Here is a 20,221-nt window from a genome sequence, read left to right as displayed (position 1 = left end):
AGGACTCTAGAACTTTAGACTGCTGTCTTTTTATTTTTTTTTATTCTTTTGCTCGATAGATATCCATATTGGTTTTGACTGGCCATCTTTCATTATGTTTTGGTCTTAATTGTTCATATTAAGAGCTTCCTAGGTTACATACATATAAGCTTGAAATCGTGATAATGATTGGTGGGCTCATTATTTCTCTTCGATTCTTGATCTCGAAATTCAATAAAAACGTAATCTGCATTCGATATGCATGCGTGTACATATGCAGCCTGTGCAGGGCCAATGCTGTGATCGAGGGTTAGCATTGGCGGAACTCCGCCATTGTGCATAGATAGAAATAAAAAGACCAAATGATCTACAAGAAAACCGAATTATAGTAGAAATCTAGGAAAAGATTATATCATATTCCGAGCGAGCTGAAACACAGAATCAGGGCCCCCATTAACAAGTTATGGGAGTGAACATGGGTGAATGATACACGAAATATGCAGAAAGGGTCATGAGAATAGCGCCAAAAAGAAGAGAGCTTGGATACACTTTTTAACTGGAAAGTCGTAGCTCGGTCGTTTACTGCTGCTGCTGCTTCCATTTAGGGACCCACTTGCCACCGGCGGCGGGCTTGGATTCCGAAGCGGGAGCAGGAGACTGAGAAGAAGATTCGCGGGGTTGACGGGGCGCCCAGCGCTCGGCGGGGGCCTCACGGGGCTCACGGGAAGGAGCCTCGCGGGGTTCACGGGGCTCGCGAGGAGCAGGGGGAGGGGGGCGACTCCAGCGCCAGCGGCGGCACCAGAGCGCATGTGAGGAGGAACGTATCCACCCTTGCGGAGAGGGGCGGGCTCTTCACGGACGGGTGCGCGGACGGGCTCACGGACGGGTTCACGGGTGATCTCACGAGTGGGCTCGGCGGGGGCACCACCGGCTTCCTTGAGGGCCTGACGTTCTCTCCAGGTGGTCGGGGGGCTCCAGTGCGTGGGGCGACATTGAGACGGGGCGCGGTTCGTTCGACAGGTGCTTCGAATCCACCCTTGCGGGCTGCACGGCGTGCTGCGGCTTCTTCCTCTCTCTGTTGCTGCTTGAGGGCAATCTCATCCAGTTTGCTATATATCAAGTTAGTATCAATGTTTGGAGTGAAACCAGAGTAAGGGAATACTGACGATCGCTCCTCATCGCGCTTAGCCTTCTCCTCAGCCAAGACACGGCGGCGCTCCTCTTCGCGGGCAGTGCGCTCTTGTTCCTCACGGGCAAGGCGCTCCTGCTCCTCGCGCATACGAGCCTCCTCTTCCTCGCGCTCCTGCTTCTCGCGGCGACGGCGTTCCTGTACCTCCTTGACACGCTGCTTTTTCTTAGCCTCGAACTCGCGCTCGGCGGCCTTGCGACGCTTCTCGAACTCCTCGTGGCGCTTCTCGGAAACCTCTCTGCGGAAGTTGCTGAATTGGGGAACCAGACGGCCCAGACGGTGCTTGAGGGCAACGGCCTCGGTGTGCTTCTCCTTAGACTCGCGCAGCTCCTCGGCAACCTGCTTCTCGTAAAGTTCCCTGTCGAGTCTCTTCTGCTCATCGTAATCGGCGGCAATGTGCTTCAGTTCCTCGCGACGGAAGGCACGCTCCAAGTGGTCGATACGCTTAGCAGTGGTACGGATACGGTCGTTAAGCTCGTTCTTCTCCTTCTCAAGCTGAGCCAGTTTCATAGCACGCAGGCGGTTGGCATCAAGCTCATCAAGATCGATCTCGCTGACGTCAATACCCTTAACACCAGTCTTGAGCTCCTCAAGCTGCTTCTTGAGCTCCTCCTGGCGAATGCGGTCCTGCTCGTCCTTAATACGCTTGAGCTCACGGTCACGCTGCTCATCAGCCAGACGCTGCTTCTCGGCATCCTGAAGCTGCTGGGCACGGACACGCTTGCGAGTCTCCTCCTCGCGCTGCTTGCGCTGCAAAGCATCGGTAGCGGCTTCCTTCTTCTTGTCGATAAGAACGCGACGGGTGAGGGTATCCTCGTGCTCCTGGGCGGCACCAGCAATGGCACGGGCCTGGGCAGTCTGCTTGGCCTGGAGGCGAGCCTGGTTGTAGGAGGGATCGACGTACATGCAGGTGACGTGGAGAGTCTTGGCGAGACGAGCGACCTGGAAACGGGCGATCTCGGCGGGAGTGTGCTGCAGGCGCTGGACGGAGCTAGAATCACTCTCAGCGGAGCCAGCACCGCTGCCGGCGTGCACAGCCTTAGAGGAAGAGAAGACATCAGAGTCGAAAGTCAGGACGCCGGAGATGTGGTCAACGCGAATAGCGAGGTCACCCTTCTTGCAACCGTTCATGATGAACTTCTCAATCATGGCGGGGGTGATCTGGAAGGGAGCGGGGAACTGGGCAAGCTCGTAGACGAACTTGAGCTCAACGGACTCGTAAACCTGGGACAGCTGCTGGAACAGACGGGTGAGAATGACCTGCTGCAAAGGCACAACGTACTTCTCCATCTCGGGGTCGGCACCAATCTGCTTCAGAATGGGGGTGATCTTCCGGCAAATGGACAGAGGGTGGAAGTCAACCTCGAGGATGTTGTACAGCTCGCGGATCTCGGGGCGCACACGGCGGAGCAGACCCTTGTTCAGAGCATCGCGGAAGAGCACAGTACGGGTGGGCGAGGTGGCCATGCCGAGAAGGTTAGTAAGACGAGTGTTCTTGTTCTTGCGAGCTTCATCCACATCGACCAGGGCGCCGCGGGAGCGGGAAGTGCTGATAACGGGGATGGACAGAGCGGAGAGAAGAACGAAGGAAGCAGCCTTGGTCATCTCGAGCTCGGTAACCGATGGGTTCTCCTTCTTGGAGCTCTGGCCGCTGGCCAGGGCCACAGAAGAAAGGCGGAGAAGGTTGTAGTAGCGGTTGTAAGCGGCGGCGTGGAAGAGGTAGTTCTCGCTGACGAGGAAAATGCGGGCGAGCTTCTCGTAGTAGTTGGCCATCATAATGTTCTTAGCGGGGCGCTTGCTGAGGTTCAATAGTGTGTGGATGTCCTCAATGCTGCGGAAAGCCTCCTGCCACAGCTCCAACTCAACGGCAACGTTCAACTGCTGGAAACGGGTGTCGAGGTGACGCTGCAGGGTATCGGCGTCGCTCAGGTTGATGGCGTGCATCTGCGAAGAGTACTTGGCGGCATTCTGGACGTGGTTGCGCAGAAGCTCACATAGGCGGCGGAACTCGGTCTTGCGGGCGTACTTCTGGCAGAACTTGAAGGCCTGCAGAGCAGTCGACTGGTACATGATCTCGAGACGGGCATTGTTCTTCAGAATCTCGAGGACGGTGCGGTAAGTCTCCCACAGGAACTTGAGCCAAGGAGTGACGATGGCGCGGTCAGTACGGTCGCGAGACTGCTCACCGGAGACAGTTGCGAGAAGGATGGTCTCGGGGGTCTCGATGGCCTCCAAATCCTCAATGTTGGAGGAAGGAGCGGCGGATTCGAGGGTCGACTGGATCTCGTCGGCCTTGGCCTGGGCCTCGGTGACCTTCTCCTCGGCGAGCTCGATGAACTTCTTGAGAACAATCTGCAGGTTGAAAAAAAAGACCTAGGTTAGTAACAAGTCACAGGAAAAAAAATTTCAATGACAATCATCAACACGAACCTCGATGGTGCCGACATTGGTGTTCTGAGCGATGTTCTTGTACTGGTAAAGACCATCCTTGGCAGCCTTGCCCTTGCGAAGGTCGACGGACAGCTCAACGAACAGGAGCATCACCGGCTCGAGGGAGGCGATGGGGCTGCTACGGGTGCGCTTGGAGGTGACATGTTCGTGAAGGACGGTCAAGGCGGCGGGAGCCTGGCCGACGGCGATGAGTTCCTGGGCCCTCTATATAAGATATAGTCATTAGCAACCGATCCATTTTGTATTCTCGCGACGACAGCGACGATGACGCTTACCTTGAGGACATTCTCAGGCTTAATATGCGGCGGAGGCGGCATGATGGGTGGATGCCCCTTGGGAAAGAATCAAAGGTGACTGATAAGAAATTAAAAATAAGAAGAAAAAAAGTTGGGTGAAGCCAGCGACACACACGGGCAGCTGGGTAGAATGCGATTAGACTGCCACGCGAATACCCGATAACGAGGGGAAGATTCACAATGTGCGTGTTGAGGCCAGAGCAAAAATTGGATCCCGCCAATGTTCCCACTTCGCGTTAAGCGATGAGGATCACGTGTGCTCAATGGCCTAAGGCAGAAAGAACATCAAGAAAAGTACATGGACTTATTCTACTTGTTCTACTGGTCTAACGAAGATATGTCATATTTTTTTTCTGACTATGCATTATGATTATGATATATTATTGGTTGACTCATATATCCTCGAATCATCTAACTAATATTATAATCTCAACTAATCTCATTCCGACCCCGATGTAGTTTTATAATAGTGAGAATCTTTTAGAGAATGGGAAGTACCGGGTACAAGTTGTGTATTGTCTCCACCCTATAAAACAATAGGTGTATACTCAACCCAGCCCAAGTACCCGGTACTTCCCCCCAATAATAATAATCCCTCTTTCCCCCAGTATAACATATACCAACGTAACGTGTAAGGAAAAAAAAAAAAAAGAAACCCACGGACCTGTCAGGGTCTCTTCTCAGGAAAATCCCCTCTAAACAGTCCTTTGTCCATTCTCTCTCTAATTAACACTCGACCCGACTCCTTCACCTTCATTTTTTCATTCTTTGTCTGGCGTCTTGGCCCCCCTGATTACCCGACCCCCTAACCTAATTCTTACGCCCTTGGGAACCTGCCGATCCAAAACCCCCTCTCCCCCCTTTCTCCATTCGCGCTTCTTTCACAGCTCAACCCGTCACGATGGCTCCCTACGAACTTCGATCTGGAGGTGATGTCAAGAATAAGAAGCAAAGTGTCGCCGACCTAAAATATCGTCGGTTGACCGAGCTCAATGCTCGTCTAAAGGAGGATCTGGACCGTCCACGAGTCAAGGTCTCCGAGGCAGCTCTCTCGTCCGTCCAACCTTCCTTTGTTGAAAACAAACATCTAACCCTTGGATAGTCTCATCAGTTACTGCAACAATACTCGCGACTTTATGGTTCCATCTGTATGGGGACAGGTATGCGACCGGGCATTTTTTTCCCCAGCTTCTCGCGCGCGCCAAAAACTAACTCCATCTTCCTAGGTCGACAAGCGCGAGGATCCCTATGCTCCTCAGCAACAGGGAGGTTGCTGCACCGTCATGTAATGCACTCACGACGGGAATTTTCTTCGCCATGACATCTCGCTCTCCTTTCTCTCTTTCTTCTACTTAATTCTGGACCTATTCACGACCCCCTTGGACTCGAACAAAACACTGTGATTGCTTCGCGCGGACAACTATGTCGGCCTGAAAGAATCGTCTGCTGGTCTTACACGAAACCTTCCACGCCTCCGGGGATCATACGAGTCCCGCTGTGTTTTTGTCGTCCTATTTTCGCTCCTCGGTCCCCTTTGTCCTCGGACTCTGCATACAATGCACTTGACGATGCACCTGTTGCACCTTACTACTTCTTCTCTGAATCGCACCATTCCCCCTTCTCGCTGTGTTTGTTTGGATTCGGCTTTCTCTTTTTCTCTTCTTTTCTTTTTTTTTTTCTCCTATGTATCCTTTTGCTACGGGTTATCTTCAAAAAGCCTCTATGTTCCATTCTGGGACTGAGAGTTGCCATTCATGTATCATAGATTTGCATGACCAATACCATACCGATCTAATTGAATTTGCGCTTTCGTAATTTCGGCCCCTAAGTCCGGCAATCATGGCTTGTGGCTTGCAATTTGCTTGGCTGGGATGGCCCGGTGGTCGGGGTCAGCCCTCGACCGAGTGTTTTGGCCTTACCCATATTGGGCAATTGGTAGGTCATGCTATCCAAGCACTACTAGTATTACTCTTATATATGTATAATATACAATCCAATACATGTAATATGCTATAAGATGAAATTTGATATGCGCAGAGTCAGCCCATCCCCGCTGACATCATCCATTCCCCCGGGATATCCCACTAAGCAGCTCTGGACCTCAACTTGAACACATCTCACCTATTCAGAAATACCGCCCAAATACATCCACCTGCATACATAAAAAGTACGCACTACCCTAACCCCGAACACTCCACCCACACGCCACCAAGTAAACCCTCCAATCGTACCAGTCGCAGCATCCAACCCCATCAGTATTCACCATGGCCGAAGCTACACCAGCCCCGTTACCGTTAATCGACTCCAAGTCCGAGGATAGTGAGAAAACAGCGCCCGTGGATGTCCATCTCCCCCGCATCTCAATTCAGTTCTGCACACAGTGCCGGTGGATGCTCCGCGCCGCATACGTACGTGACTATCTTTCTCTTCCTCTTCTTTTTCTCTTGGCCTATCATGTTAGATTAGTTTGGTTGTATTTTCTGAGTGATTTGGCATGTGATTGGTTGTTAAAATGGGTTTATACATACTCGATATCTACACTATGATATGTACATGTACATGTATCAAACTCGATATCAATTTTCGCCACCACTGTCAACATAACCATGACTATGACTTTCAACATACAAATACAGATACCACCAATACCAATACTAACTCAATCAACAGTTCGCCCAAGAACTCCTCTCAACGTTCAGCACAGACCTCGGCGAAGTTGCCCTCGTCCCCAAAACCGGCGGCGTGTTTACAGTGACGATATGGCACGGTACGATGAATGAAGGGGAGATCACGACGCAGGAGATTATTCTGTGGGATCGGAAGCGGGATGGGGGATTCCCTGGTATGTATTTTGTTTCCTTTCTTTTCTGTTTTATTATTTACTTGTGTCTATGTATGCATTCGTATACATGACATGGGATATTTATCTAGTTGAGCTATTTATCTAACCATTCCTTCCTCGCCTTAGAAGTCAAGGCGCTCAAGTCTCTCGTGCGGAATGTTATTGCTCCTGAGAGGGATTTGGGACATACGGATCGGGCGTTGAAGAAGCAGGAGGGTGAGCAGAAGAAGAAAGAGGAAGAGAAGAAGAGTACGGATAAGGCGGGTTGTGAGGATTGTCAGTAGAAGGATGTGCATATGTACATATTGAAATCTCATGTACATCCGGTTACTGTATGTAGAAGAATTGTTTGGATCGGGCTAGTATAAAGACTGGAATTGCATATATCACTTGGAATAGACCTGTTACAATTTGTTACAATCCTTGAGAGAGAAAAAAAAATCAAAAGTCTCACTGTACACATCACATTCATTATCGCGCAGAGCGGAAGAGTCTAACAAAAGAGTCCATGTAAAAAAAAAGAAAGAGAGAGAGAAAGACAAGACAAAAGATGATCAAGTACAAGGCAGAAAGAGAAAAGGCTATCCAAGGCACGTGAAGAGTCGATGAATGCCCACTCCTGCAAAAGAAAGAACGCCATTGGCCTATCACCGAATTCTAGGACAAGAGAAAACCGCCCGAAAGATGACACAAGAGCGGAGCAAACAAAAAAAGAGAGATGAAAGAAGGTGTAGGGTAAGGATGAAAGGAAACAGATATTCGTGGTCGTCGCACAGAAGTAGGTAGGCGAACCCAATGCAAATGATCAGATGATAAATGTAGGGGGCCACCAATGCCAGTATCCATATAGAGGAATACATGATGAAGCGTGACTCTCAGCCTCAAAAGGAGGAGAGAGGAAAGGATAAAACATACAAGTCATCTTGTTTTGATGCTGTAATTTGCCAAGAGAAGCTAAGGTTTGCATTTGCTTTCGTGTCCGAGACAAACTCGAAGCGTCCAGCAAAAGGTAAGAAGGTATCGTTATCGACTTCGTAGAGTCGTGACCAGGAGAGCCAATGCGGTGGGAAAAGAAAAATCCAAAGTCCGGCTTCTTCGACTGGTCGAGTCGTGAATTCATGGAACACCAGTGTGGTTTCAAGCCTCATTGCTAAATGAAATATTCATGAGACCATGGCAGCATTATACACAGCTGGTGATGGTTCAAGCCCAAAAAGCACCAACCAGGGTGGCAAGAATCAGGTCTCGCCGCGAACCTCGTGCGAATGGTTGCGACGCTTCCAAAAGGCAAGTCGAAGCCGACTCCTTCGCTTAGGAAGTCTGCGGGTACCATGAGAGTCATCCACTTGTGGGGGTTCGTTTTTGAGGCTCTCGCCAGTAGTCGTCGACTGGGCTGGGCTGCGGGTTCCACGGGCTCCCAGCCTGGAAAGGTCTTTGCTGGCGCCATCTTCTGATCGAGTTTTACCACGACCAAGGATAGAGCGACGACTGGGGCTAGAACCACCTGCGGGCTCTGATACACCTGACGGATACGCGTCCGCTGTACTGGGACGTGTGCTACTGTCGTCAGGTCCTCCGAGATCACTTTGCGCGGCACTGTCCCCGGAGACTCGCTTTTCGTCGCCACTATCCACAGCCAAAAAGCTCGAGGCATTAGTTGTAGGAGAGATTGGTGTCATGGTGTTGCTGTAGGTGCTTTGCGTCCGTGTGCAGCTATTGCGATTAGAGCCCGTTCGAGCAGAGGAGCTGTTGTGCGCATGATGGCGTTGAGAGCCGCGTTGAGAGCCATGTGAAAGGCCTTGGCGAGAGCTGCTTGGTCTCTCGACCCCACATGCATGGTCACGCCCCACTGCTGCTGATGAAGTCCCACCACCGAAGGCCGAGTTGGCATACAAAACCGCAGCTAGAACAGCCGGATCCTCGGTACCCGGACTTATTTCTGTAAGAGGGCTATGTAGCTGTGTCGAAACAGACTCACGGGCAGATTCCGGGATCCCAGGGATGGAGAAATCAGAAAGGTCCGGCATGGCACCAGAAGACTTCCGAGATGCAAATTCAGCCGCTGGCGCTAGGGCAGTTCCAGTAATTTCAATCTGTGGGCCTGGAGTGTCTGGCGACACAACCGGTTCAATAGTATTTTCGTTGTATTCAATAGAGCCTGAGCTCATGGGAGATTTGACTCTGTCCACTGTGCCATCTCCTGAAGCGAAGGGCAGCTTTTCAGAAGTTGCAGGGCTATGGGAGCGAGGCGAAATAGTGATCTCAGGCTGTTTCTCGACCTGAAGACCTTGCTTCTTCAGTTCCTCGTTAGAAAGTTCTTGCCAGTGTGCTTGGTTGCGAAGAATATGGTCTGTAGTGAACTGCAACTGCGGCAGAAGGTCGGAAATGCCTTCGAAGAGCGGCAGGGCTAATATTGACATGAATCCAATTTGGCTAGTAGCCAATTTGTAGGTGTTGCCTAATTCCGGTGGCCCGCCAAACAGAGCGGTCTCCATTCCAACCTCTCTTTCCATCTCACCCTGGTTGGCGAATTCCTCTTGCAGAATTTGCGTCCATTTCTTTGCAACACTCCACGGTCGAGCCACATTGCTGATGTCGGCACATTTGATCAATAATCCACAAATGAGGGTCTTGTACATTTCGACATCTTGCGGCTTCCAGCCATCAACAGATCGGTTATTTTCGTAAAACTTTTCTTGGAATGAGCCCATTCGCTGCATGAACTTCTGGTGCACACCCATATCTGTGGCAAGAATAGAGCTGATAAGGAGCTTTCGCAGCTGATTGTCTTTGAATGCCGCAGGCCAGTGTCGACGCAAAATCTGGGAAAAGGCGGCGCAGTGGAATGCCTCCAAGACGGAATTGTCGTTGTAGAGTTGAGCAAGAGGCGCGTTGAGTTTGACGAGGAAGAAATTGTTGACACCTGGGTGGCCAACGTCATGACCGATGGCTGAGATAAGGAGGGTAAGGACGTCGAATGGCGTGAGAAGGGAAGTGATGGGAGTTTCGGGGACAGGAACTTGGCCAATGGGTTCATATGGAGGCAAGGCACCGATGTGTAGCAGGAAACAAAAGACGGATTGTAGCACATCGATCGCGTGGCGGAAATTGTGGTAAAGCACGAAGGAGTTATAGGCGGCACGGCAGGCGAGAAGGAAGGTTTGCAATTCATCAGGGGTCAAGCGCCAAGTGTCCAGTCCTGGCATGGTGAAAGCATGCTGTATTATCTCAAAAGCGCAAAGAACCAGTTCGTCCTCGGTGAACTCATGGGCACAGAACTTCCAGCAACCTACCTGCTCTTTGATAAAAGAGATACGCGCAGGATCAATGTTAAGATCCTGCTCCTGGAATTCATCATGTATGACTTCTTCTGGGTTACAAATTCCTTTCATGAGCTTTGAAACCATGGCTTCTCTTAGATAAGAATATGGCTGCTCATCATGCACACCAACCCAAGAGAGCTTCCGTTGCTTTCTCCGCGCGAGAAATCGGGACATCTCTCTCTGTGCCGCTTTTCGGGTCCGGTAGGCATGAACCACGAGCCCTTGAATTCGTGAGCGATCTAGCGGAGTGGTCAAGACATCCACAGCACCGGCATCAAGACAGCGGGCAATCTGCTTGTGCTCCATCGTGAGAGGTCCTTGAGAATGTGGTTGACTAGTAGGGCCGGTAACAGCATTGTCGCTGGAGGCATCGGGAGTAGGAAGACGCAAAATAGCAACGGGGATGACCAAATTTGGCCCATCTTGTGCTTGAATATCGTTCGAGACACCTGATAGAAGTGACAGGCCCCGTGCTTCGTCGGACTGTGTTGAAAATGTGAAAGTACGGTGAATGGAACCCGGTGACGGAGGAGCATTGTCAGTCCACGAGCCGCGACTGGCTTTTCGACGAGCTAGGTTCGACTCTTCGCCGCTAAAGTCCACCTCGAAGAAGGCGAAAATTGGGTTACACTCGCTACCCGCCCGGTCGCTGAGCTCGGCCAGCTTTGTGGCAAAGGAGGAACCGTTGTGACAAAGATAGACTACAGAATCAAGAGTAATTAGTAAATCAATAAGCGCAGGCGCAGTCTGCAAAACCTACTTTGGTTGCACACTTGTAATAGCTGCTCCACATCGGCCTGCAGGGCCTCCGGCTCTTCGGGGGTTGCGAAGGAACCTGCGGACGATATCGTTAATTCATCGATGGAATTTCTGCGCACCCATCTCTCCGACCGCACTCGGTCATCGATGTAGAGGCCCGCGCAATCCAAGCGGTCCACCATGGTGTCAGGAGGTTGAGAAGGACCCCGATCGATCAGACTATGTCGCCGGAATCACAAGATCGACAAGAACTCAATCGGAGCAAAGAAAAAGAAAGGAGTCGGTCGGATCAGTCCTGATTCGCATATGGTTCGGATTACGAAGACCGAGACGTTCGGCTGATGGGGGGGGTTGAGTGATGGAAAGTCCGAGTGACGAGGAGCGGTTTTGAGAGGTGGGAAGGAAAAAAAAAACGAGCGGCGAGGTTGGGGAGGGTTTATGGAAGATCGGGAGAGATCCGAGTGAATCGGCACAAAGAAAGTCGGGAAAAGGAATGGCAGTCGGCAAGCAAGCTCTCAGTTCACCGAATCGAACAATGGAGTTGTTTCCTGCAGCGAGGCCGTCCGAGTCGCGTTGTGGACTGGAGGTTCCGAGACACCCCCAGAGTCTAGACTTGTCGCACTAGACAGACCAAGTGCGCAACCCACTTTTTCCACCCCGGGGTCGGATTCGGACGAACGATGGGATGAGAGCGACAGTTATCGAGGACGAAGGGGGTTCAATTGCCGTTGAAAGAACAGAAAGGGAGAAGTAGGAGATGTCAGTTCGACATGGCCGTGTTATGTGTGTAGCGTGTAGCGTGTAGCGGTGAGATCAACAAAGAAAAGAGAAAAGAAGAATCGAGTAAGAGAATATGTAAAGAGCAAAAAACACCCTGGAGGACAGTGGAGGGGCGAACACGGGGAAGGGGCTTCTTTCCTCCTTCCAGAAGGCCTTGGGGCGGGACGGGATGATCCTCAAGTAATCTTACTAGGTAGGGTTACAGGTCACAGCTGGTCACTGTACTTTTTGGTTATGTTTTGTATTAGTTTATTTACCATTATTATGTATATGTAGGCATTGAAAATAACTATCTTATATCTTTCTTTCCTTTTTTTTTCCTTCTATATATCATCTCTTTTCTAGCAGAGCCTCCAATCGTAACCAGTGGGCCCCAATGACGCCTCTCTCTTTTTTTTTTTTTTTTTTTTTTTTTCTAGAAGGTGAGGGTGTTAGTAAGCGCAGATTCTGTAACACGATACGAAGCACGGAGTACGGAGTACGCCCAGGCAAATCCTGGAGTGGCTATGCAGATTATACATAAGAAACCTTAGTGGTAGATACAGTGTACTCCGCACATAGTTGTGGGTGATATATGTGTATATACTATATACCTATACTATATAGGTATCTAGGTATATTATATATTCACCTTACCTATTAACCAGTATAATACAATTCTAACTAGTATCATTCTGTAAATACTAGATCTAAATACACAGTCACACTCTCTGCAGAAAAAAAAGAAAAAAAAAGAAAAGGTGGATAGGACGTTTGGGCCCATTTGGGGCCAAAATGCGACGGAAAACTAAATAATCCGAGGTGATCTCATCGAAGTCGAGTTCTCCACTTCCAAAGGATCACCTGCATTGACCTTTAACTTGACATTAATAGAGCATTAAGTACATATATAACAATATGTATGGAAATAGACACTTATATACCTCTGTAAATATACATATCTATATCCCAGATGACAATATCGGCGTAGATATATACCAGCTTACCCTAATTTCCCTATCACGGATCAATTGATGATCACTTCCATGTGATTGGGAGTGAACCCCGACCAATCACCGACACCAGACAGGGATAGTTGCATGCTACCTGGTAGGTAGCATTTTCAATTCTAGTTCTATGCACTCCGTACTTGCGCAATACTTGGCGTGCAGACTTCTGTCCGCAAATGGTCAAGGGTGGGGTCCTATACTTTGTGGATCTCTTGGCTATGACTAGCTATATATATATGTATGTACTCCGTCGAGTACTGACAATATGTATATCTACCTATAATCTCAGTACAGAATATATACTAAATATACTATGTATTATATCTTGTAATTTGCAACTATCTACTCAAAAACACAAATAATCTTCCCCTTAGTAGTGTTACTCTCAAGCAACTTATGCGCCTCCTCAATTCCCTCAAACGGAAATACCTTCTCCACAAAAACCTTGAAAGTCCGATCACAGAATCGTGGCAACGCATGCTCAACAAGCGTATCGCGCAATTTACGCTGGTACTCGAGATCCCGACTGCGCAGCGTGCTCCCCTCAACCCGCACACGCTTATACAGCAACGGCGCAATATTAACACCCTCAGGTAACTTAGTACCGCCCATAAGGCCCAGCAACACGACGCGGCCGTCACGCGCCGCAACGTCCAGATTACCCTGGAAATACGTCGCGCCGATAAAGTCGACGGTTAGATCGACTCCCGCGCCAGAAGTGGCAGCCTGGATCTCCGCGGCCCAGTCTTGGGTTTTGTAGTTGAATGCTTTTGTCACGCCTAGTTCTTTTTCTAGGAAGTCGATTTTCTCTTGCGAGCCTGCTGTCGCGTAGATGGCTTTTGCGCCGGCGTCTTTGGCTAGCTGGATTCCTGAGATTGAAACCGAGGATGCGCCTGCGTGCCAGAGGACGCTTTGGCCGGATTGGAATTCGCCGATTAGGAATAGTGCTTGCGAGGCTGTGATCCAGGTCTGTTGGGTGGTGGGTTAGCGATAGTTCGTTCTGTGAGAGGATATATATTTAAATGGCTGCAATTTCATTGCGAATGTGCGCACCTCCGGGACTCCAGCTGCCTCTTCCCATGAGAGTTCTTTCGGCTTGTGTACTAGCATGTGAGCCGAGACGCAGATGTACTCTGCGTAAGCACCGCCATAGGCAAGGCCAAACACTTCATCTCCGATCTTGAAGTCTTCGTGTCCGTCTGGCCCGAAGCTCTCGATCACGCCGGAGAACTCTACGCCCATGGTTGAGGGTGCTTGGGGTGGGAGTGGGTATAGACCCTCGCGCTGAAGCAGATCCATGCGGTTCAGTCCGAAGGCTCGGACCTTGATGATGGCTTGGCCTTCTGTGGCAGTAGGCTTGGCGATCTGATCGACGAAGAGGCTTGTTGCGGGGCCTTTGCCGCCTTTGATGCCTGGGGATTGTTAGTTTGGAGTTTTAACATTATGAGCGTTTGGAGGTGTGGAGGTAGAGGAGATAAGTCGTGAGAAGGGCAATAAACGGCATGTTGATATCGGCGTACGATCACCATCTATGTTTCCAACCTTGGAAATGATGTAGATGATACCAGGTGGGGGGAATGTTCTTCAACCCCGCGTTCACTTACCGATAGCTCGCATGGTGTCGCTCATCTTGAGTGATATGTACAGTGTTCAATGGGTGGATTTTTTTCAATGCAAATATTCGCAGAAGCTATCTTTTATACCTCCAGAAGCTAACAGCCAGTTATGTCGAGTTGACCTCATGGACATTTCGGGCCCCCCTCTCGGCATTTGTCAGCATTGCCAGGTTCCGAGACCTCGGGAGCTTAAGACAGGTTTAGAATGCATGCCGGACAACCGAGTGGGTAATCCGTAGATATAATGTAGTGTTGAATAATCAGAAAGAAGACATAGATCGTAGCAATGCTAATCAATTCATCTAGCTGGAAATAATGGGTAATGGTAATATCAATCATAAAGCGGCCAGTCCTACTCCATGCAATCCATGATTTTCGACCATATCAAGTTTCCCCCGCTCCATAGCAGACTCCACGGACTTTTCCCAAGTGCCGTAATTCAAGACGCCATAAAAGCAACAAACACATAAGAAAAGCAGAAACATAAAGTATGAAAGATGGTGGCTGACGGATGAATCAAACGGCTAAAGGCTCGGGATCTCCGTAGCTAGAAGGGAAAGGAAAAGAAAGAGAAAGAAAAAGCACACCAGAAAGAAAACCCAACCCTAGACACACTTTTTTGTTCATTGGGATGCCGTGGCATGCATATGCAGAAGCAGTAAAAGCAAATAGGAAAGGACATAGGTCACTATCATACAACTCGATTATGAGCACTCGTGCGGGGATATCGTTATGAGAGAAGGTTCTTCAGCGATGGGCTGGCGCTCGCTCCAGTCCCGGCCGCTGTGCCATTGACCCCGGAGTGTCGACTGCTTGGTGGTCCGCCCATCAGTGAAGGTGGTGTATCTTCCGGTCGAGTGGGAGGGGTGGCAGTGGGTCCGCGCGGGTCAATACGTGCCTGCGCCACTGGTGGTGAGTGGGATGGAGCTCCTACCACACGCTCAACAGAGTACACACGATGAGGCGGGCCGCCATTGAGAGCACTCAGGGAGGTCTGGGGTGAGCGGTTGATTGTCGTCGCCTGCACTATTGGAGGGGATGCAGACGCTGCATATGATCGCGGCGGTGGCTGCGAAAGATGTGGTGATGGTTGCGAGAGGTGCGGCGAACGGGCTGGCACAGGGCCATATGGGCTCTGATGGGTCGTATGGCCCTGATGGGCGGAATACGGCGGCGGCGGTCCTGAAGGCCCAGCGTTGGTATAGTGCTGAGGTGGTGGTCCTGCAGGATGGGGTGGCGGGTAGTTATTCATGTGATGGGGCGGTGGCTGTGTCGGAGGATAAGGAGACGGCGACATGCCGTTGCGATGAGCGATGTCGGGCGTGAGCCGTTGCTCGTATGGTCCAGTGTATCCTGGTCCTGGGAGTCCGCTGGGTGGGTGAGCGGGAGGCATTGACCGCCCAAGCACACCGCTAGGCGGAGGAGGATGCGGATGCGGGTGGGGATGGGGCAAAAAGGAATGTCCTGTATGGCCTGCATGGCTTGCATGACCCGCATGACCTGCATGACCGGGCATTCGTGAAGTGGGTATCATGGGGCGTTGGGCAGAGTAAGGCGAGGGCCGTTGGTCGGGCGTAGGCTCTGGCACAGGCGGAGGAGGGGGAGGAGGCGCTGGGTTCTTCAAGTGGCATTTATGACATTCGTATGCCAGGTCGCAAGGATCTCCATTGTGTTGGGGGAAGGCACCTTGAGGTGGTGGATGATGAGGGTGTCCTGAGCCATTGGCCATGGGAGGTCGTCGCCCAATGGCCCACCACCTAGGACTAAAGCCGGTGGCACAACGGACGCATTTGCGGTTAGTCTCCACGCCAGAAGCAGCAGGTCGCGGTGCAACATGGTTATCAGTGTCGATGTCCATGGGATCTTCAGTCACGTCCTCCAGAGCCGGCTGAACCTTGGGGGGTTCTTTGGAAGCTGGCGTAGCACTCGTCGAAGCCCGGCGGGTTGCATTTGTGGAAGTATGCAAAGGAGGATTAACAGGTTGATGCAAGTACGTAGCTTTGCGAACGGTTCCAGTGAGGGAGAGATCGGCCTGTTTATAGGTCTGGGCAAACAACTGGAGAGCGTTTAGATGGCCCTGGTTTGTCTGCTCGCCAATTGCGTGCAGAACAGTCGGCACGTTGTGATTTGGACAGTACACAGCAGGTGTTGCTGCTCCAGCATCTTCACCCAGACGGATAGCCCGCATGCTGTCCCGGCGTGAGCTCTTGATGGGTGTGATATCAAAGCCGAATCGGTAATGAGCTTGGAAAGCACAGCCCACGTGGAAGCGAGCATTGCAACCAGCAAAGCTACATGGCACACATGCGCCCTTATTTGACTTGCAGACTTTGCAAGTCTCGCGCCACCGCTCCTTGGGAATAGATCCGAATCCTTCCGCAGGCTCAAGCTCCTGCGCATCGCCGTACTTCAACTCCGGAGTCCACAAGGTACAAAGCACGTGGGCCCAGTTGTTGCCTGCAGTACGCTTCAGGGGTTCCCGAGGACCTATGGGCTTGCCAACAGCCTCCTGCCGCTGGCGATAGAGTTTGATTGCCTCGGCAACCATCTCTTTCTCCATGCGCTCCTTTTCCTTGTCACGCTCAGTCTTCTTCCGGGAGTTGTTCTTGGGCGTCTCCATGAGATCATGCTCGGTGTATGAGACTGGGCACAGAACGCATGTGTAGTTTGTAGAAATTGAGGGAGTGCGGTCATTGGAACACATATCACAGAGCCATTTGTTGTTGGCGCGAGAATCCCGCACACCGTAGCAATTGCGATGAACTGTAAGACGGCAATCCCGACATGAAAGATGCTCTTCACCCGAAGGTTCGACTTGATTGCAGATTGAACAAGGGAGAGTCTTTGCCTTTGGCGGGTCGGGAACAATAGGTGGAGCTTCCACTACCTTTTCGGGGCAAGCCTTCTTTTTCGGCATAGGCTCGACAGATGTGGTGGCTGAAGGTGCGGGAGTCTCCTTTGCCTTCTTCTTCGTCGGATCCACTTTAGTTTCCACCTTTCCTTCCACTTTGCCTTCCATCAAGAGCTTAGGATTTGTATCAAGCGGAATTCCCATCGCGGTAGCCGTAGTTGCTGTAGCAGGGGTGATCATGAACGGCGTTTCGGTAGCTACAATCAGTTGCGCAAGCATTTCCTCGTCGATGCGGCGTCGCCATGACTTGTTACCGCTGCTTGCAATTCTCTTTGCAACCTCGTCAACATCCTCATACTGAATCCCGTACTTCCGCCATAGTAGAGCACAGCGAAGACAGAGCGCAACGGTGAGCATAGGGCCCTTGTCTTTCTTATTTGAGGGCTCAGAAGGGATAACGGTGCCTGGGGGAACTAGGGGTGCACGGCGCCACTGTCGTGAATGGCGGGTGGAGCAGAACTTGCAATGGAATCCACGCTTTTGGACAATGGCTTTCTCAGAGTCAAAGGCAGAATCATCATGATCATCGGCCACGTCGTCGACGAGTTTAGATGAGATTACGCTGTGGCGGCGTACCTCCTTCTTGCCCCGTCTGCCTTCATAGCTGCCCCAAATCTTCCGACCGCTGGGGGTTTTCTTCCACATGTAGTAGAACCGGACGATCTGATAAATATGGACAGTCTTGACGTGCTTCATGATATTGCGCCATTCAGATCCATACTTGGCGACACCTTGTTCGAATAGCTTGAGCTCCTCTGGTTTAATGTGGGGTTCCTTAAGATCCTTGTACTTGTTGGTTTTCTTCAGCTTAGCAAGGGCAGCCTGAACGTCGAAGTTCTCTGAGTAGAGAAGTGCAAGGGCTCTGTCGAGGAAATTCGTAGAGTATTTCTCAACTCCAATACCAGGGGCCAGTTCCTTGGCTTGGCGCATGTAGTCGTCGATGAACTTTTCTCGATCCGCATCGCTTAAATGAGAGCCAGGCGCATCATCTTCGCCGCGGGTGGAGATCTGTTCAGAACTGGGCATTTTGAACTGAAGTTCGGCGGTGCGCACCTGCTTTCCGTTGATTGTGATTGGTTCATCCTGGCCACGATGTATGTAACCAGCTGGCTCATCTTGAACCCACATCGGTCGGTTTGCCCTCTCGCGCTTTGCAGCTTCTAATGCCGCCTGTGCATCCTTGGAGAGCTTGCCGTCCTTTTTGCCACCGGGAACCTTTGATTTCTTTTTCGCATCAAGGGGCTTGACGTATTCAACTGCGCGGCCTGGCCAAGCGGGGACCAGTGCCTGGTGTCGAGTTCCTAGACGTGAGCTAGCTCGGGGGTAAATTCGATCATCGTAATCCAGAGCATCTTCCACGCGGCAGTGAATACCCAAGTATCGATAAGGCCACATTTTGGCCTGTGCGATCTGTTCCACGGTTGCAGGCTGAGGCATAGAATCTTCCTCGGCCGCGGGAGTACTGGCGGAGGTGCCGTTTGCTATACCATTCGCATGATTATGAGGATCCTCTTCCTCCTCTTCTTCCATGATCACATCTTCACCATCTGTTCGGATACCGCCAGTTAATGGTGTGTTGCGTGCCTCGAGTTTGCGCTCTTGGGCACGACTGCAAGCGGCACAGGCCCAAGCAAAGCCTCGAGCGGGCTTCTTGGTCAAAGCGGGTCGTACACAGTGCATGTGATATGTTGAATTGCAAACTGCGCAGTCAACAGATTCGGAGTTTGCAGCGTATAAACGGCATCGCTTGCAAGTCTTGACAGCACCTGTCAATTCTTTCCCCTTGCCGATCTCGACAAGAATAAATCTCCAGCGTTCGTCAAGAACCTTTTTGACGTTTCCCGGAACATTAATGATATCTTTAGTCGGAATGACATCGTAAAGGCGATGGATATATCGATCGAACATTTTGTCGTACCAGAAACAGTTCCTCGTTTTCTTGTAAATACCAATGTCCTCAATCTCTGACACGTGTCGAATTTCACACTTGCCCCGTAATGAAGAAAGAGGGCAGGTATCAGAGTGCATTGAAGCAAAAACAAACCGTGTGTCAGGAGAATGACGCTGGATATCTCGTGGGCGGTAGTACCAGTTGACTCTCATAGCCTCAATAAAGCCATCTGGCTTGGTTTTGGATGGAAGAAATTCCATGATGCGTGCTAAATAATATGGCTCACCCGGAGGTTCACAAATTAAATAAACATGGTCTATAAAAAAATGATTAGTTTCATAATAATCACTTAGGAGGTGGGGGCTAACCATTGAGGGCAAAAGTGGTGCCATCATCGGCTATTAATTTGCCATCTTGCAGATATGGCCCGGAGTTTTCGAAACTCATCATATTGGTGAAATAACCCCCCTCAGCATCACCTGGGGGGGTTGTGAAGATCTTCTTCACCGCACTACCCGAGTTGGGAGTTGAATTTGGCGTGCTGGCGGGTTGCTTGCGTTTTCTCAAATTAGATCCATTTGCATCATCTGGTCTGGCGGAAAATGAAGAGGTGCCAGGAATGGCATCTTTTGCCGATCCATTTGCGCTCTGGCCATTGGGCAGGCTCTTGCGTGGTTGGGTCGAGGTCTTCTCATCGATATTAGCGCCATTGACAATGTTGTTGAGTGCTAGGCCGCTATTTCTTTTGGCGGACTTTGAATTTGGTGCAGAGAGATCAATATCCGCGTCCAAATCACGATCCTCGGCATAATTTGGCCGAGGGGCATTACGACCTCTCGATCGCGTGCCATACGCGGTGGCGGAGCCGTTGGCCGAATCGGCCACTGCCTCCGGAGAGTTGGGAGTGGTCATTGAGTGAGTTTTTTAGTCATCCACCGGCAAATGAGAATGAATATGAGAAGAAGGATATAAAACCCAGAACTGTGGCGGATTAGTTGGGAACCTGCCTTGGAAAACGCGGGAGGACACAGATTCAATTGGAGAACGGAAAAGGAAAAGGCGAAAATCTCAAAATACGGGTAGGTGGGCAGATATGGGGATCCCGGTACAAAGACGCGAAGAACTTCAAGGGGAGTTGCGAAGGGAAAATAAAAAAAAAGTGGGAAAAGACAAAGAGTGGACCGTGTCAGATCTT

The 20,221-nt window shown here is 50.7% G+C and overlaps 6 protein-coding genes across 6 annotated transcripts; 2 read left to right on the top strand and 4 right to left on the bottom strand.

The window, feature by feature from the left end:
• Nucleotides 1–558: 558 nt before the first annotated feature.
• On the bottom strand, nt 559–3,936 carry tif32 (putative eukaryotic translation initiation factor 3 subunit EifCa; the record flags this gene model as incomplete). The annotated part of the gene is made up of 6 exons (XM_057251671.1): nt 559–636; nt 693–923; nt 971–1,088; nt 1,146–3,520; nt 3,599–3,823; nt 3,895–3,936. The coding sequence occupies 6 exons, from the start codon at nt 3,934–3,936 to the stop codon at nt 559–561; spliced, it is 3,069 nt and encodes a 1,022-aa protein (XP_057110996.1).
• Nucleotides 3,937–4,816: 880 nt separating this feature from the next.
• On the top strand, nt 4,817–5,204 carry N7479_003973 (guanine nucleotide-binding protein subunit gamma; the record flags this gene model as incomplete). The annotated part of the gene is made up of 3 exons (XM_057251670.1): nt 4,817–4,968; nt 5,018–5,075; nt 5,142–5,204. 3 exons carry the CDS (start codon nt 4,817–4,819, stop codon nt 5,202–5,204), a joined length of 273 nt encoding a protein of 90 aa, XP_057110995.1.
• A 975-nt stretch (nt 5,205–6,179) lies between these two features.
• N7479_003972 (Rdx family protein) lies at nt 6,180–7,041 on the top strand (the record flags this gene model as incomplete). The annotated part of the gene is made up of 3 exons (XM_057251669.1): nt 6,180–6,323; nt 6,586–6,757; nt 6,884–7,041. The coding sequence occupies 3 exons, from the start codon at nt 6,180–6,182 to the stop codon at nt 7,039–7,041; spliced, it is 474 nt and encodes a 157-aa protein (XP_057110994.1).
• A 954-nt stretch (nt 7,042–7,995) lies between these two features.
• pdeB (3',5'-cyclic-nucleotide phosphodiesterase PDE2) lies at nt 7,996–11,021 on the bottom strand (the record flags this gene model as incomplete). The annotated part of the gene is made up of 2 exons (XM_057251668.1): nt 7,996–10,781; nt 10,841–11,021. The coding sequence occupies 2 exons, from the start codon at nt 11,019–11,021 to the stop codon at nt 7,996–7,998; spliced, it is 2,967 nt and encodes a 988-aa protein (XP_057110993.1).
• Nucleotides 11,022–12,950: 1,929 nt separating this feature from the next.
• N7479_003970 (NAD(P)H-quinone oxidoreductase) lies at nt 12,951–14,237 on the bottom strand (the record flags this gene model as incomplete). The annotated part of the gene is made up of 3 exons (XM_057251667.1): nt 12,951–13,577; nt 13,662–14,020; nt 14,213–14,237. The coding sequence occupies 3 exons, from the start codon at nt 14,235–14,237 to the stop codon at nt 12,951–12,953; spliced, it is 1,011 nt and encodes a 336-aa protein (XP_057110992.1).
• Nucleotides 14,238–14,954: 717 nt separating this feature from the next.
• On the bottom strand, nt 14,955–19,938 carry N7479_003969 (DNA-binding E3 ubiquitin-protein ligase SNT2; the record flags this gene model as incomplete). The annotated part of the gene is made up of 2 exons (XM_057251666.1): nt 14,955–19,342; nt 19,395–19,938. The coding sequence occupies 2 exons, from the start codon at nt 19,936–19,938 to the stop codon at nt 14,955–14,957; spliced, it is 4,932 nt and encodes a 1,643-aa protein (XP_057110991.1).
• Nucleotides 19,939–20,221: the final 283 nt, after the last annotated feature.

Source organism: Penicillium vulpinum, assembly GCF_028829585.1.
Source record: "Penicillium vulpinum strain IBT 29486 chromosome Unknown utg000002l_segment0_segment0, whole genome shotgun sequence".
NCBI classification, from domain to species: domain Eukaryota; kingdom Fungi; phylum Ascomycota; class Eurotiomycetes; order Eurotiales; family Aspergillaceae; genus Penicillium; species Penicillium vulpinum.
The sequence above is the reverse complement of the archived record's forward strand: the minus strand, read 5'-3'. Positions and strand labels throughout refer to the sequence as shown.